At 40.2% G+C, this 18,313-nt stretch overlaps 1 protein-coding gene and 2 long non-coding RNA genes across 3 annotated transcripts; 1 reads left to right on the forward strand and 2 right to left on the reverse strand.

Annotated features, from left to right (window-relative positions):
• Positions 1–88: 88 nt before the first annotated feature.
• LOC122344701 lies at positions 89–4,152 on the reverse strand. The gene is made up of 3 exons (XR_006250921.1): positions 4,045–4,152; positions 1,321–1,407; positions 89–681 (listed from the first exon to the last, which is right to left on the reverse strand). It is a non-coding gene; the product is annotated as an uncharacterized LOC122344701 (long non-coding RNA).
• ppp1cc (protein phosphatase 1, catalytic subunit, gamma isozyme) lies at positions 4,132–17,748 on the forward strand. The gene is made up of 7 exons (XM_043238246.1): positions 4,132–4,339; positions 10,192–10,323; positions 10,444–10,674; positions 12,039–12,143; positions 13,683–13,906; positions 15,472–15,606; positions 16,957–17,748. Exons 1-7 carry the CDS (start codon positions 4,285–4,287, stop codon positions 17,044–17,046), a joined length of 972 nt encoding a protein of 323 aa, XP_043094181.1. The 5' UTR covers positions 4,132–4,284; the 3' UTR covers positions 17,047–17,748.
• LOC122344702 lies at positions 14,963–15,528 on the reverse strand. The gene is made up of 2 exons (XR_006250922.1): positions 15,411–15,528; positions 14,963–15,219 (listed from the first exon to the last, which is right to left on the reverse strand). It is a non-coding gene; the product is annotated as an uncharacterized LOC122344702 (long non-coding RNA).
• Positions 17,749–18,313: the final 565 nt, after the last annotated feature.

Here is an 18,313-nt window from a genome sequence, read left to right on the forward strand (position 1 = left end):
AATTCAATTGAGACTGTATGTGTTTTCATTGTTGACTATCATCAAGCTTTTATGGCTCATATAGTCTGATACAGTTCACAAACTCAAACTGAGCAATACATTATACGGCACATACTGACATAAAATTATATAAATATCAGGGGTCGCTATATCTCCAGCAAACATGAGCTAAACATGCAATGCTGATTGAGAAATGAAGAAATCAAGGCTCCTCAGAAGATGTGAGATGTTTTGGAGGCTTGTGAAGCAAAAGTCAAGCTTCTGGAACTCAAAAGATGCTGATGATCAGATTCGAGATGAGAGCGCTGATTTAACGACTGATCCAGAATCAAATAAAGCTGAGCTCCTTCAGTCCAGTAAGAGTTCATCTGAAGGCCGCAGTCCGGTCCGGGATTTCCAAATAGCCTAAAAAGTCTTTAGTGTTGTTTTCACGCTTGCTGAAGGTAATGCCCGAAAGGCAGTTCGACCGCTAGCGTGCAGGCATCCCGTCATCAACCAGTCAGGATTTAGAGAGAAAGGCGATGTGAAAACGCATACAATGAAACACGAAATCCCAGCCAGACTTATTTAGAAATGCAGAAGCCAGGAAAGCAGATTCATCTCAGCGGATATCGCTCAGTCGCTGAAGTTTGTTCTTTATCCCTCAGTGACTCTCAGAACAGGTGGCAGTGCTTTTATTTTCTGCTGGGATAAAGTCAAAGCCTGTGCTGTTATTTCTGTGTGCAGCCTGTAATCTAATACAGTCTTAATACAGCGAGCCGAGACAATGAGCAGCGCTGTCTGATCCCGCACGCTTTCACCCAAACCTCCGCTGTCTGATGTCCCCCTGTGGCAAGCCCTTTCACATTTAATCCTTACAACCTGCTACTCTCCATTTTCACGCTACTAGTAACTATTTTTAGCTACTAGATATATCCCATTTGTTGCTTATTTTTTAGGTATAGTGCATTTTTAAAGAATGCTACTTATTTGTAATATATTACTTCAGTATTACTTTTATTTATATAGCGCTTTTAACAATGCATATTCTGCACCGAACGGTATCAAATTTGTCGACAAGATTAAACACTCAATTTTCAGCTAAAGGTGTTTCATTATAGAATCAAATCAATGATAATGACTAGAAATGAAGCATCCCCAGAGCAGGGAACCAAAACTCGTTCTGAGACAGAATGGAGACATAAAAAAACCTCGGGAGAAAGCGGGCTCGGTTGGGGGGTTCAGATAAAATCGAGCAATTCGTTTTCAGTTCAATTTTAAACGCAGCTGTGTCAGATTGTGTAGAGGTGTGTAAGAGTGTGTGTGTGTGTGTGTCTGGACCTCATCTAGTGGTTCTGGTCTCCAATCGCGGTCAGGGCTGTAGACATCATCTCTCGGTGCTGATCCACCATTAGATCCACATGCAGACTGAGAAACAGAATAAGAAAGAAACAGACCAATATAAGCATAGATGCCATTCTTTTTATGAGTACTCTGTGTGTTATGAGGAGTGTTCCCGGTTCCAGACGATCTAATTAATTCAGCCTAACAATCCTTTAACGGATTTGAATAATAGAAGAGTGTGTTATGCGTAAGCCATAAAACTGGACAGAGCGTGTCTGCCTCCCGGACAGCGTTAGGGAGACTGTTCCAGGGTTCGGCTTCTAAAAAGGACAAGGATCACAGTCGATTTTGATATTCTAGTTATTATCAAGCGGCCAGAGTTTCGAGAACGTGGAGGACTATAACGTGATAACAGCTCGCTCAAATATGGAGGAGTTAAACCAAATTTTAAAATCTATCCCATGTTTGTTAGGGAGCCAGTGCACTAATATGGTCATACTTCCTGCTTTAATTAAGGACTTATAAATGCTAGTAATTTATATTAGATACTAGTAACTATTATTTATAAGGCACTAGTGCTTATTTATTTTATGCTACTACTTATTCAGTAGAGTAGACAATATATATTCAGCAGATGCTAGTATTCAATCAGTAGTACTTAGATACTGATACCTACCAAATACTGGAAAGTGTTCAGATAGATACTCAAGGGTGCAACGATTTTGTTTTTGTTTGCTTTCATAAAATAAAGAGAGCTGCCGGGCCTTCTGTTTTGATGTGCTTTCTTCAGACACACCCTGTCAATGTTCTTTGTGCAACCTCATGTGATCAGGATGTTGGTGAAACACCTTAAGAAAACGTCATTTCCTTCAAGAAGAGATTATGAAATATGATGCTCAACGTCTATCAACATGTTCCCTTGACGCACTTTGTTACAATAAAGTGCATTTTGTGCATGACAGATAAATAATTTACAATGCATTTTTTTTTACAATAATAGCAATGGAGAAATGTACTGCGGTGAAGCCACAGGAGCGCGAGTAGAGAAACAGCGCTTTCAGTTGTGAGTGTGAAGAACAGCGTGTTTAACAGAATGAATGTTAAACCAGCTTGCCGTACGCTGTCTGAGGGCATGTCGGAGGTCTCGGGTCACGACCGCGGGTTCGTGGTGTTTGCCATTGTATTCAACACAGACACAAACATGTAACTCAAGAACTCGCGTGTCTTAAGAGCTCCTCTTCTAGTCATTGTGTGTCAGTCGTAGTGTTAATCCAGGGTCCGGATGGGCTGGTATTGTTGGTAACAGGCTGGAGCCGGCCAGCAGAGGATTACGGGTCATGGAGCTCCTGTTTCTCGGTCTATTTTAAAGCTTCCCAAGCTCCAGAACACCTGTATGAAAGAAAGGAGCCGAAGAAAGAACGGCCGACTGATTGATTTCATCACACTGCTGTGTTTGTGGAGTTTAATGCTGTTTCTGCAAAGTGAGCATAACACTTTTTCGACGCCTTTAAAGGGACAGCGACATCCCCCTCCATCACATCCAGCAATCAAGTGTTATGATTTAAAATATAATAATAATTTCCTTTTCAGTATTAAATAATACTTTGCATTTTCAGTATGAATAGCCCGTAATCATGTTCTCATCGATTTGTTATTTTAGTATCAATGCTAATTTTATTCCATATATTTTGTTTTCATTTAAAGTTTTAGCAAATCTGTTGTTTATTTTGTTAAATATCTCTGTATAGTTTTATTTATTTAGTACAAGTTAAACTGACTGAATAAGCTTCATTGTATTTTATTTCAGCTAACATTTTTTTCATGCGATGTTTATTTTAAGTAACATGGTATTATTTTTAGTTAACAGTGATACCCCTGGTTGCCGTACAAACAGCATATGGAGTATTTAGAACCATTATTTTAGATTATTAATTGACAGGTATAAAAATGTGCATTTGATCTATATATTGCACTGTTTAAAATTCCCAGAATGCTCTGTTTTACCCAATATATCATCATTCACAGAAGCTGCCTTCAATTAAACAATGCATACATAATCCAGAAACAATGTGGTGAATATTAAAGATATTTTATATATCAGGTCTTAAATTTTATGTTTTGTTGTGTGTAATTCAGTTTCACAATTCACATAAATAAAAAAGGATTAAACTGAAAGGAAAGTCACTGCACAAACACTAGAGGACACCACAGGCCTGCAATCAGAAGCTTTGTTTTCATCGTGAAAAGAATAACGAGTAGACACAGGCTTTTCTGTTTTTGTTTGCTTTCATAAAATAAAGAGAGTTGTCTGTCCTTCTGTTTTGATGTGTTTTCTTCAGACACACCCTGTCAATGTTCTTTGTGCAACCTCATGTGATCAGGATGTTGGTGAAACACCTTAAGAAAACGTCATTTCCTTCAAGAAGAGATTATGAAATATGATGCTCGACGTCTATCGACATGTTCCAATACGGACTTCGTTACAATAAAGATCCTGCGATTTAAAAATCTACATTTTGTGCATGGTGGATAAATAATTTACAATGCATCCAATAAATAAAGTTTTTGCTTTACTGTAAAGAGAGCGATGATGTTGCCATTACAACACTATTAACACGTAATAACATTTTAATAAATGTTTACATATATTAAATAGCTAAAAAGTGTTCAATTAAAATTCCGCTGCGCTCCCTCCCATTCCCCCCGCACTATTTTTCTCACCCGTGCAGCTGTGTCGTATTCCTCCGCCAGCCGGTTTGCAGCAGCTGCGCTGCGCTGTTGTTATTGCGTGCGCGTATCCTTCCGCAGAGCCGGTGTGCCTCCGCCGCAGCACGCTCCAAAGCGAGATCTTAAATCTTTAGTTTTTCCTGAGACAAATCCGCTCGCTTTTAATCAAAATAGTTTTATTCGTCGCCTCCGGTGTCTTTTGAGTGGCGCCGTTTGTGTTTTATCCAGCTAGTCATGGCTGACATCGACAAACTCAACATAGACAGCATCATTCAGCGCCTGCTCGAGGGTGAGTTTCGTGTGAAGAAACGGCTAAAATGCTCTTATAATAGGGGAATCGGTTTCAAAGCCATGCTTATTGTAGCGTGTGGGTATGTGTATGCTAGATTTATCAGCTATCTGGCTGGTATTTAGATCTGTTGAGCTGAGCTAACACGGTTAGCAGAGCGTTAGCTGCTTGACGCTGCTGACAGAAACGGCTGCGTTTCTAATATATGGATGTAGTCCATTTCCAACATGGATATGTGTCGCGTACAGAACTTTTCAGTCGCTGTATTTGTAAAAAATGGTGTATTCTGAAATATGCAGAATTTTGGGGACCGTTCAAAACGCGCGATGATGTCAAAAAAAAAAAAATGCAGTCTACATAGGGAGCTCACTAGGCGTTAGTGTGCTTAAAGCATCGTTACATACAAAAAACACTTTATACGCTGACTTTGGGATACTGAACACAGTTTTGACCGTTCAGAGCACTTATTAAGGTCCCTCATTTGTTAAAGGTTAACTGAAATGTCAGATTTGACCAGGCCTGGTTATAATATATAAATATATATAATGCTGTGCAAAAGTTTTTGGCATAAATATAAATAACAATTGTTTATATTTGTCGATTTACAAAATGCAAAGTGAGCAAAAGTCAAAATCAAATCAGTATTTGGGGTCGCTACCTTTTGCCTTCAAACCAGCATCAATTCTTTTGGATACACTTCACAAAGTCAGGTTTTTGTAGGATTATAGTCAGGTGTATGATCAACCAGTTATACAGAACAGGTGCTAATGATCATCAGTGTCACGCGTCGCCTGAAACAGACACAGCCGTGTAGGAGGCTTAAAACTGGGTGAGGAACAAACTCTGTTACCAAGATTGAGCACAGCAACAAGACACAAGGTAGTTATACTGCATCAACAAGGTCTCTGCCAGAGAAAGATTTCAAAGCAAGCTCTTTTGAAGAAGCACAAAGAGTTGGACAACGTTGAGGATCTAGACGCAGTGGTCGGCCAAGGACACTTAGTGCAGTAGAAGAAAGACACATCAAGCGTATTACCCTTCGGAATCGGAAGATGTCCAGCGGTGCCATCATCTCAGAACCGGCAGAAGCCAGTGGGACCCAGGTTCACCCATCTGCTGTCCAGAGAGGTCTTCGTGGAAGAGTTGCAGCCAAAAAGCCACAACTCTGATGTGAAAACGAGGTCAAGCGACTCAATTATGCACGAAAACATAGGAACTGGGGTGCAGAAAAATGGCAGCAGGTGCTCTGCACTGAGGAGTCAAAATGTGAAATATCTGCCTGTTCGTCGAAGGGCTGGAGAGCGGCACAATAATGAGTGTCTGCAGGCAACAGTGAAGCATGGTGGAGGTTCCTTGAACGTTTGGGGCTGCATTTCTGCAAATGGAGTTGGAGATTTGGTCAGGATTAATGGTGTTCTCAATACTTATCCATCATGCAATTCCATCAGGGAGGCGTATGATTGGCCCCAAATATATTCTGGAGCAGGACAAGGCCCCCAAACATACAGCCAAAGCCATTGAGAACTAACTTCAGGTAAAAGAAGAACAAGAAGCGCTGGAAGTGATGAAGAACAAGGCCCCCACAGAGCCCTGATCTCAACATCATCGAGCGTGTCTGGGATTACATGAAGAGACTGAAGGATGTGAGAAAGCCTACATCCACAGGAGATCTGTGCTCAGTTCTCCAAGATGTCTGGAGCAACCTACCAAACCTACTGAGTTCCTTCAAAAACTGTGTGCAAGTGCACCTAGAAGAACTGCTGCTGTTTTGAAGGCAAACTGTGGTCACACCAAATATTGACGTGATTTCGATTTCTGTTCATTTATGAAAATCAATGTTTAACTCTTCCGTTTCTGAAAGCATTTTTTCACACCTGCCTAAAACTTTGGCACAGTACTGTATACACGAGTGTAATCTTTATCAAATGTTTTTTACAGGGATAAACATGTGAGAACCCTGTTTGAATAGACAGAAATAATAAAAGTGACACTAGTTCTTATTTTCTAATGCTAGTTTATGCAAGTGAACGTTTTATGACGCTATTGCTTTATTGTATGCGTTATAATAAAGCAGTAAAAGTCTTATCTACAGTAAATAAGTGTACAGTGTAATACCAGTTCTTGCTCCGTGATAAATGTATTTATGTAACTACACGCTGGTTTCGGTATTGTGCAATATTTTTAATATGCGGAGCAGCTCGTCATGGCCTCACTTTGACTCATTAAGATGTAATGAGTTCTTCAAGCGGTGTTTTATGTATATATTTATTTATTCATCACACAGGGCCTCGAGGGCCATCATGCCATCTTCACCATGAGTTTATTCAGCAGCGACTTCGACACAAGACACACGCTTTTGTCCTCGTAGGATTGTTTCCATCCAGTATGAAAGAGATGCGTGCGTGAAATTGATTTAGGAAATTATTTCTATGCGTGTATATACTTTGCTCGAATTGTAAAGTAGAGATACGTCATGCATGAATTTTCATGATCCATGTGCGCTGAATCATTCTCAGAAGTGCTCATTGAAAGGATGGTTGTGATTGGTTCATTATGCCTCATCATCTAGACTAGGGCGGTGTTCATTCTTGCGGTCACATCACTAATTAAAGGCATCTTAATGTTAATTTTTTATGATTAATATCTGTATTATATGTCATGAATAGTGTAGTGACAGGAAAGCAGTGGATTCTGGAAGCGGCCTGACGCAGACTCGCCGTTTTATTCGCGGCTATTTTTGTTGTCGTTCGACTTTGCGTTTGAGTCATGCAGATTTTTTTAAATGCGGGCTGCTCTCGTGGTACTTTATAAAGCTAGCTGGGTGTTTCTTAGAAACCTCTCCCTGTTTTTTCCACCTCGTCAGAGTTTACACGGAGCCAGTTGCACCACCTGCATGTTTATTGCTTTACAGCCTAGTAACCAGACTGCACCTATATCTGCTCGCCTAGCATTAGTACGGCTGTTCCCTTGGCAGTCTGCTCCCGTTACATAACCTCACTTAGTTTAATGCCGCCCAACGCGGTGCCAGGACCGGCCTCTTGCTTCATGGCTGGAGAACATCAGTCCTGGAGACAGTCCCTCTGAAGAGTGGAACATCCAAAAATGAGAATTGATGAAAAAATAACCCTCAGGCCATCCAAAATGTAGATGGGTATATCTTCTGAAACTCAGGCTTGATTATCGTTCATTTTCACTGAAAGCCGTTTTAAAAACATCCACCCAAGATGTAGAAGTAAAGGCTTTCAGGAAAACGCAAGCATCTGTCTCAAATAATAATAAAACAAATCCCCTACTGGATGTCTCCCAAACGGGATTTTGTAATGAACCTAAGACGTGGCGAGTCGTTAATAGATATGAAACGGCGTGATTGATTGAGGATACACACTTGATTAACATTCATTACCTGAAAAAAGTGATCAAGACATGCTATTGTGATTACTAGCTTGAGGATGTACGAACCAAAGGCATTTGTACTCATCGACTACAGCTCACTTGTTTGGAAGTACTTGGAGTATAATGCTACCAATGAATACACAGAAGCTCTTACTTATTAAAGCATAGTCCTGTAAACCAACTAAAGTCAACGAAGAGCTCAAAAACTCAGTGTTTCCACTCGATTTAGTGACTTCCCCACCCCTTTTAAGACTCAAAGAGTTTAAGGACAAATAGAGCAACTTCTTGGACGAACCTCGCCTCTAAGTTCTCATCTTGGCCTCCGCTCTACATTCATCTTCATATAGATCATTTAGTCTGCCCTCGTCATCTAGTGACATTTAGCCGTATCTGTTTTAGCCTCATTCCGCTGAAAGCAGTCTGCAGCGCTGCTGATGTGTTCCACCGAGCGAGAAGATGCTTCTCCACGCTCTACAGTGTGTGATCTCTGGAAGGTGTGTGTGTTTCAGAGGTGACTTCACCCGCATAGCTCAGACGCGCTCTCTGGAGCTCGCGTCATCTTTTGGCTCTGCCGCACGTTTTGCACGCTCTCGACTGTTTTTCACATCAAGTGGGCGGATCTCGCCAGCTGCGTTTGCTTCGGTGGAGGAAAGCCCGGCTTTGTGGAGCGCTGACTCGTAGCATGCATACTAGCGCAGTCACAGCCTGAAACCTCGTGATGTGGCTTCGGGGAAGCGGCTTTCACGCTTTAGAAGGGGCAATTTGTTTTTGTTTTATTACATAAGTAGCATATTATATAATTTAGTTTTCAGAGCAGAGCCTGGTTTTTCAGGTTTTTGACGTCTCGGCCCATGCAACTCTTGACTGAGTAAATGATGACAGAGTTTCATTATTGGATGAATGATTCCTTTAAGAAAGTTTCAGCTAATGGTGATGAAGCGGCTTGACATCATCTCGTTGAATAGCGTCACTAAACACTCGTCAAAAGAGCTCTTTTGTCGTTGCTGTGGCTGTTTCGAGTCTCACAGCTCTGTTGTGTGGAGCGTGTCGCTTTACTCTTAGTTTGTCGACGTGACATTGTGCAGAAAGCCAGTAGAAACTCATTTGGTAGAATTCCACTACACCTGTGTTTCCATTTCAAAATCATTACTAATATTATATAACATTTAATATTGTAAAACCTGTTTTGGAAGCAGGCAGATTTAAAATCTCTCTCTCTCTTAATGTATAGTGTACACTTACGGTATATATCGCAACATATTTGGGCTATTTGATTTTATATTAAATAACTGTTTCAGATGTCTATATTTGTCTAATCCAGTTAACCAGTGAGTACGGTATGTCCCCTAACTCCCAGTAACCAGCAAAACAAGCTCCAGTCCAGATATCCTGCAGAACCGTGCGCCAGTTGCTCCAAACACGGGGTAAAAATAGAAAAGCTGGGCAGCAACAGGCCAGCCTTTGACTGTTCCCCAGAGTTTCGGATCGCAGTAAAATAGCGATCGATGTGAAAAGCGTGCGCACTGCGAGCAGGAAGACGCCGGAAGCGGGGAGTAACGGGACTGCGGGGTGATCCGCGCGCTTCGGGAGAGACTGCTTTGCACATTAAGGATGAATCCTGTAGGTCACTTTGATCCTCTGCAAGTAGGGCACGTCTGCAGACAGGAAGCCGAACCTAACCCACTTCCCTTCCCTGCGCTGACAGATCACAGAAAGGCCAATAGAAGCGCCACGTTTATCTGCATAAAGCCACGGTTTTCCCTGCAAGCTCCAGTGTTTGTCCAGAATTACTGCAGGGTCTGTATTTGTAACTCTAGAAGAGAAACTGCTCAACTATCCAGATAATTACATCAACAATGACGTCTGATGGGGATTTAAGTGTTGACTCGTGTTGATAAAATGTCTTTTTATCGGAATTAATTACGTTTGTATTGGAAAAACACTGAAATTGCGAAAAATTTGTTTCGTGATTTAATTTTGAGTACAAAAAGTTGTACTTTATTTATTTGAATTGTTTAAAAATTATTTCCTTTTAAAAAAGTAATTTTAAAATAAAATGACAAATAAATACAAATAATAAATTTTAAAAAAAGTTTAAAATAAGGTTAAAAAAAAAAATCCTTCCGGGGTAATATATGTAAAAAATAATTAGTAAAAAAAAAAATGTTTGAAATATAATGGAATAAAAACTATGTGCGTTTAAAAAAAAAAGGGTCATAAAAAATTATAAACCTATTGTAGAACAAAATTAATAAAACTGCTAAAATAAAAATAAACTAGACCTATGCAACAAAAAAGTATATCAGTAAACCTACAATAGCTGTTTTTAATTACTGAGTGTAATAATATATTTATTTCCAGTTACACGACTCTCATTTGTGATGGTTTATTGCTCTCTGTTAGGTGTTTTCTCACGGTAAAGGTCTTGGGTGACCGCCGGTGTGTTTGTGTGTTTTCAGTGAGAGGGTCGAAGCCGGGGAAGAACGTCCAGCTGCAGGAGAACGAGATCCGAGGACTGTGTCTGAAATCCCGCGAGATCTTCCTCAGCCAGCCCATCCTCCTGGAGCTGGAGGCGCCGCTCAAGATCTGCGGTGAGTAACACAAACCTCCAGTTAAATCACACCGCACTGATACTAGGGTAAAAATAGAGCGTTCCTGCCAGGTCTCTTGAGCTAGTGTGTTCAGCGAATGAGACGCTCTCCTCTGTGCAGGTGATATCCACGGACAGTACTACGACCTGCTCAGACTCTTCGAGTATGGAGGATACCCTCCGGAGAGCAACTACCTGTTCTTGGGAGACTACGTGGACCGAGGGAAGCAGTCTCTGGAGACCATCTGTCTCCTGCTGGCCTACAAGATCAAATATCCTGAGAACTTCTTTCTGTTGAGAGGAAACCACGAGTGTGCGTCCATCAACCGCATCTACGGCTTCTACGATGAGTGTGAGTGTCCACTACATACACTACATGTTCTTATTTTAGTAATTACAATAAGTAAGAACCAGTTACTTACTCTGAACCTACCCCTTCACCATAGTACAGTACTTTCTTAGGCTTGCTTTTTGATAGTTTAAACCATTTAAACTATTAAAACTTTGCAAAATAGAACCATTTTTGCATTTGGGGGGAAAAAAAAACATTGGTGTTTCAAAATATTAATCATTAAATTGTCTAATAATTGCGTATTTCATTATTTCAATCAGGATTATTATTGTTTAAAAAACTAAAACCATAAAAGCGTTTTTGGTACTTGAAATGAAATCTACACACGCATTAAAAAAAACAACTAATAAAAGACTAAATATGCAACAAAATTACTAAACAGTAAGAACATAAAGAATAAAATAAAAAATAAATAAAAGTAACTACGTTTTCTTTGTATTTAGTTAAAAAAAATTAAATATAAATTACAGAATATAATTTATTATATTTAGTAGAATTAATATATCTAAAATATAATTACAGAAAAATTTTATTTCTGGGGAAAAAGTATAAAGAAGAATTTCTTATTATTGTAAACGTTTGTCAAAATGTTAGTTTTAGGAATTTTGTTGATTTTTGCTATTTAAACCATTACAAAAATTGTTATTATTATTATTAGAGTTATTGAAATATTTGTTAAACCTTTCGTTTAAATAGTGTATGTTTTGTGCTTTCATAGAGCCGTATTTAATGTATAGACACACCCAAACACAAAATTGAAATATTATTGCTTTGTGTATCAGCAGAACCAAATGAAAGAATCTTCTTTTGTGCTCATTTGCTGTTTGCAAAAACATGCTTCAGATGGAAGGTGTCCAGATCGTTTGACTGGCTCTGATCCTGCTTGAGTGATGTTCACATTAACATAATCACGTTCAAATCACGGGCACTGCGTTTAACCGTGTTTTAAAATGCAATAAAAGAGCAAAACATGCACTCCGAGCAGAACTCTGTGACTCTTTCAGTGCGGAATTAATTATTTAGCACCGCTGCAGTCGTGTGTGTGTGTGTGTGTGTGTGTGTGTGTGTGTGTGTGTGTGTGTGTGTGTGTGTGTGTGTGTGTGTGTGTGTGTGTGTGTGTGTGTGTGAGTGTGTGTGTGTGTGTGTGTGTGTGTGTGTGTGTGAGTGTGTGTGTGTGTGTGTGTGAGAGTGTGTGTGTGTGTGTGTGTGTGTGTGTGTGTGTGTGAGAGAGGGAGAGAGCGAAGAGAGATGCTGTGTATTTTTAGCAGTCTGTCCCTCCAGAGCTCTTTTCATTCATTTACATTCTCACCACTTTTAAATAATGAATCCTGAAGGCGATATTAAGCCGATGTCTGCGTGTTCAGGCAGGAGACGCTACAACATCAAGCTCTGGAAGACGTTCACAGACTGCTTCAACTGTCTACCCATCGCTGCCATCGTGGATGAGAAGATCTTCTGCTGTCACGGAGGTGAGAGACACTTTCCCCGGCTCCTCCTCTCTTTTATGGTGTCCAATCACAGTTTTTACAAGGGAACGGTGTTTTTATGAAAACACTCGTGCACAAGTTAGTCCAAGCTACCACAACGCTCTTCTGTCACGGGTCCAAGTTAAATCTCTAATCCGTTTGGAAATCTTTTTCTACACGTGAAGGGTTCGTTGCTGGAGGTTTAGTTTAATACACCTTTAATTGGAGATATTTAATTCGTGCTGTCAACCAATTATAAAGGTTTTTCTTTATATTATATGTGTGTGTGTGTGTGTGCTGTGTATATTTATTATGTATACATAAATACACACACGGACACACATGCACGTAAATATTTTATTTTAACTATAATTTTTACCAATGTAGGAATATAAATATATGTTTACGTGTGTATTTATATGTTCACACACACATAAATAAACCGAAGCTTTTAATCACTAATTCTCGTTTACTACGTAAAGGGTGTTTAGTTTCATGCATTTTATAAAATATATTTTTGGAGGAAGATGCTTCTGCATATCAAGGCTGCATTTATTTGATTAAAAGTACAAAGGTAACGTGAAATATTATTCCATTTACTTTCAAATAGTACGTATTTCTGTGAAGCGCAGCTGTATTTTCACCATTGCTCCGGTCTTCAGTGTCTAATAGTTTCATTTTAGGATTCACAGAGGAATAAAAAGTTTAAAAGAGCAGTATTTCTACAGTATTTCACTTCTGGTCAATTTGTTGCAAAATGCAGCCTTTATTTGAATATAATTGTTTTTGTAAATTACACGATCTCAATGATTATGTAGCTGGATTAAATACAGCATTTAATGACATTTTGGTAAAAAAACAAAACAAAAAGTGAAGTGATTGCTCAGAGGATGTTTCTCTGACGAAGGAGGAGCCTAAGCCTCTGAGCCTGCGGGACGGTCCCGTGTGTTGAGGAAATGTTTAGGGTGTGTAAGTCACCTGAGTCCGAGCCAATCGCGGGCTGGTCCCCGAACCGTGACGCTTCTCGAGGAGCTCATCCCGGAGACTTTCTAGGACTCTCCAGCTGTTTCTGCAGATCTTTCACAGACGGTTCACTAAACTCAGAATGGGCCGTTTGTGAGCTTTGCTTCGATCCAGTGAGGATCTGGTGTTTTAATCTAGGTTTCATCCTTCTCACACGTGGATGTTTATTAAAAGGTGAAAGGAGTTTTTAGTGTGAAGAGACAGCGCTTTTATTCAGAGCTCTTCCTGATTTATTTACAAATGGATCATCTGAATGTATTTTACAATTTTAATATTTTTTTCCATGCCTTGATGCTACGTTTAATTAAAAACTACATGTATTTATAATATTTGTACAAATATTTGCTTAAAGATCCTTCATAGCGCCTCATCTATTATAAAAGGGCATTTTGACCAAAAAAAGATGCATTTTTGTGACAGTTTTGGACATTTAAGGTAATAAAAAAAAATACGTTGGCTACAAATGAGCATGTGAAACAAGTGTCTTTTATCCTCCTCACCTCGTGTGCCGTTCCTCAGGTTTGTCTCCGGACCTGCAGTCCATGGAGCAGATCAGAAGGATCATGAGACCCACAGACGTCCCGGACCAGGGCCTGCTGTGTGACCTGCTGTGGTCCGACCCGGACAAGGACGTGCTGGGCTGGGGAGAGAACGACCGAGGCGTGTCCTTCACCTTCGGAGCAGAAGTGGTGGCCAAGTTCCTTCACAAACACGACCTGGATCTGATCTGCAGGGCCCACCAGGTGAGTCAGAACAACACGTGGACAGGAAATGAAACACGCGAGCACTTCCAGAGCAGATCAAGACAAAATATTCACATGTTGAGTGCGTTTTACGGAGAACTGATTGCTGAACCTGTGAGGAGAGTAGCCTAGGGAACCTGCTTCTTGCTATTTGACTGTGAGTTTCGAGGAGTGTAGAGTAGTGTGTGTTTCTCCGGTCACGAATGCAGACGCGCTGGTATGTTTACGAGGCGATGCGACACGTAAAAGGCAGTGATTATGTGTGGACTGGATGCAAAAATGGCTCGATTCAAGCTGGGACGCTGCACCTCATGCTCAGGGGCGTAACGCTTTCATCCAATCACGGTGCGCTGGATAGCTGGCCAATGACGATGAGCTTCGTGCGATCAGCTTGTTTAGGAGGCGGGGCTTAGAGGAGAAACCGTAATGCACAGTGTTAAACTTAAACCGCATAAACCCGTCGCATTACACCAGATATACAAAATAAGGTTATGTCATAGGATGTAGACTTCTTAGCGTAACCATGAGCACCGAAACAGTCTCCCAATCTAAAAGAATGGGGGAAATATATATAATATAAAAGCACTAGTCCGTTATTAGCTGCTCTGGTGGTCTGGCTCGGCGGGGTTTCACCTTACATGAACTTCCAGTCACTGGAAATATGAAACTGTTCCTGGTTAAAAGCGCGGGATGAGTCAGAGTCGAGTGTAGGACGCTCCTGTTCTGTTCTCTAAACCCTAATCTAAACCCTAATCTATATAGACTGTAATCTAGTGAGTCACACGGAGACTATGAGCATCTGTTTAAGACAAAAACTTTGAAATACTAGTCTTTTAGTCTTATATAAAATAGTTATTTTTAGTACTTTTATTAAATGCTTGATCCTGACTAGTATATATGTTCATACATTACCACACACTTATTAATAAACCAGTTCAATCATTATAATTAGCCTTTAATAGCTGACATAGTGCTCAAACACAAGCATAGAGCGGCAGAATGTGAAAAACAGTGCAGACACGCTTTACGGGATCTGACGATCAAAAGGGTCACATGACGGGAAATACCAGGTTTAATTAGTTTTTCTTGAAATAACACAGGCTTTAACCAAAACGAGGAAGCAATTAATACACGATTTCCTAATTACAGAAATATATCTTTTCTGAAACACACTGAACTCTAAATCCGCTCGAAAATCAAAGCCATAAATCCAAGTTGTTCCAAATCGAAGCTCTCTGTAGAATGTAGTTTGGACGCAGTTCCACGTGTCCCTCATTAGATGGCAGCAGGACTCTGAGTCTGTGTGTGTTCTTCTAATGTTTGACAGAGACAAGTTCTTTAATGGACAAAAATGTCCACAAAGGTTACATGATTAATTAATGATAATTAAAAAAATGATAGTTGATTAGATTATTTATAGTTTAACATTTTGGATCATTTAGGAGCTGGAAGCAGTAAGTCACTGAAAACTTATTCTCTCTCAGAAAGTGTGTGTGTGTCGTACCGTTTTTGTTTGGTTTAATGTTTCCGATATGAGTTGAACTTCCTGTTCCTGTGTGCGTCAGGTGGTGGAGGACGGGTACGAGTTCTTCGCCAAGCGGCAGCTGGTCACTCTGTTCTCTGCACCCAACTACTGTGGAGAGTTTGACAACGCTGGGGCCATGATGAGCGTCGACGAGACCCTGATGTGCTCCTTCCAGGTACACACACACACACACACACACACACACACACACACACACACACACACACACACACACACACACACACACACACACACACACACAGACACACACACACACACACACACACACACACACAGACACACACACACAGACACACACACACACACACACACACACAGACACAGACACAGACACACACACACACACACACACACACAGACACACACACACAGACACACACACACACACACACACACACACACACACACACACACACACACACACACACACACACACACACACACACACACACACAGACACACACACACACACACACACACACACACACACACACACACTGCACACACAGACACACACACACACACACACACACACACACACACACACAGACACACACACACACACACACACACACACACACACAGACACACACAGACAGACAGACACACACACGCACACATACACACATACACAGACACACACACACACACATACACACACACACACACACACACACACACACACACAGACACACACAGACACACGCAGACAGACAGACACACTCACGCACACACACAGACAGACAGACACACAGACACACACACACACACACACACACACACACACACACAGACACACACACACACACTCACACACACTCTGTTCCTATATAATCATGTAGTTTCACTGAATACTTTGTTCTTAGGAATTAGCTTATTACATTTTTTTCTTTGTGTAATAATTATTGATAACCCTTGTTTTAATAGTAATAATAATTCCTCAGTATTAAGGTAACACTGTGGTAGTTGTGGTTTAGGGATGTAGGCATTAATCTGTTTTTAATTAGCACTAATAAAGGGCTAATATTCTAGTAATATGCATGCTAATACACAACTATAAAATAAAGTGTTACCATTATTACGTATTGTTTGTTTTTTTTACATATTACATATTATTTACAAGTATTTTGCAACAAAAGATCAAAAGATGATGGCAAACAAATGAATCACTTTAATCCTATCATCACATTATTTGTGAGATATTATATATTTAGTTTTTAGTAGATTTTTAGTGTAGTTTAGTTTTTTTATATAATAATCAAATACTCATTTAAAGTGAAAATACAGAGTTATCACCATCCGCCCAGGGACAGAAAATAAAGAGCTTAAAGTATTTTAAAAGCAAAAAAACACGAAGCACGCATGCATCCTAATGACTTTCCCTTAAACAGACATTTAATATTAAAGTGAAATCTTGAATAATAACATTACCGTTAGTTGTTCTATGCATGTTGTTAAGTGGTCCCCTCAGCTTCCTGTTTGACGTGGCCTGTGTTTGTTTCAGATTTTGAAGCCGGCGGAGAAGAAGAAGCCAAACTCCAGTCGTCCGGTGACTCCTCCCAGGAACATGGTCACCAAGCAGGCCAAGAAATGAGGCTCTGTCTCGGAGCCGGCCGGACTTGTACGATCCGCTCGGATCAGGAGCCGTCCACCGCGTCTTTATTCCCCTTCCCTCCCTCGTTCCCCCGGTTCACCGTCCCCGAGCGGCCGCTCACGTATTAGAGGGGAGGCTTTTACTTCCCGCTCCAGGACGACACGGCCCCCGCGAACCACTGTGAACAAACCGCTCCGTTTTTATGCACCTCGAGCTTCGTTTTTTTGTATCTGGGTCTCGTGAATGTGCCATGAGGTTTGACATTCAGTCGAATGAGCGTGCGTGCGTGTGTGTGTGTGTGTGTGTGTGTGTGAGAACTCGAACATCAAGTTTCTTTGCCTTGTTTTCTTCTTCTTCTTGGGTTCTGGCATGTCTCTCTCTCTCTCTCTCTCTCTCAGACGGACGTTTCTGTTGCATGCGTTAGTGTTAGAGGACTAGGACGCAAGGCCTTGTCTTTCTCTCAGGGCATGCCACCTTCAGCATGTCTTCAGATTAATGTAGCTCCTCATCAGGTAAATCACGTCAGGAAAACCTTTTCTTGCAGATTTCTACAGTGTTTCATACGAGTTCCCCGTTTAACCCAAACTCGCTGTAAATACACAGGAAGTGTTTTGTTCGGTCTTGGCAATAATTCACAAGTTTTTCCACACTATAAATAATTGTTATACTTGCAGAATAAATGGAAGGGAGATGGAAACACCACCGAAGAGTGGGTTTGGTCATTTCTGACACGCGTTCGGGTTGAAGGTGACATCGAGCGATCGTTCTGGACTGGGTTCACTGGAGAAGTATTTCGTACTCCTAACAATACTTTAAGATCGCTCTTAAGAGGATAAAAATGGTAGGACGTAAATATTTGAATTCTTGAATTGAGCAAATCAGAAATGTTCAAAAGATTGAAAAATTAAGGCATTAAATTTAGGCTTAAATATTTTAGGACTTGATTGAAAAATATTTAATGTGTAAAAGATTCAGGAATTGATAAATGGTTCAATGTTTGCGCATATTTAATTTTTAATTCAAATTTTTTAAGGAATTTTAAAAAAGTTAAATTTTTTTTCAAACTTAATATTTCAATCACATTTAACATTTTCAGATGTTTTAATAACATAAAAAAACCCCAGAGTGCTAATTTTTATTTAATGAATTAAAATGTGAATTAAAAAATTCTTTGAAAACTTGAATGCATTCCACAAAGCATTGCGCCTGGAACACTGTGCTCTCGAATTAAAAAAAAATAAAATCTTTGTGATGTTTATGACACCGT

This window comes from Puntigrus tetrazona, chromosome 5 (genome assembly GCF_018831695.1).
Source record: "Puntigrus tetrazona isolate hp1 chromosome 5, ASM1883169v1, whole genome shotgun sequence".
Taxonomy (NCBI): domain Eukaryota; kingdom Metazoa; phylum Chordata; class Actinopteri; order Cypriniformes; family Cyprinidae; genus Puntigrus; species Puntigrus tetrazona.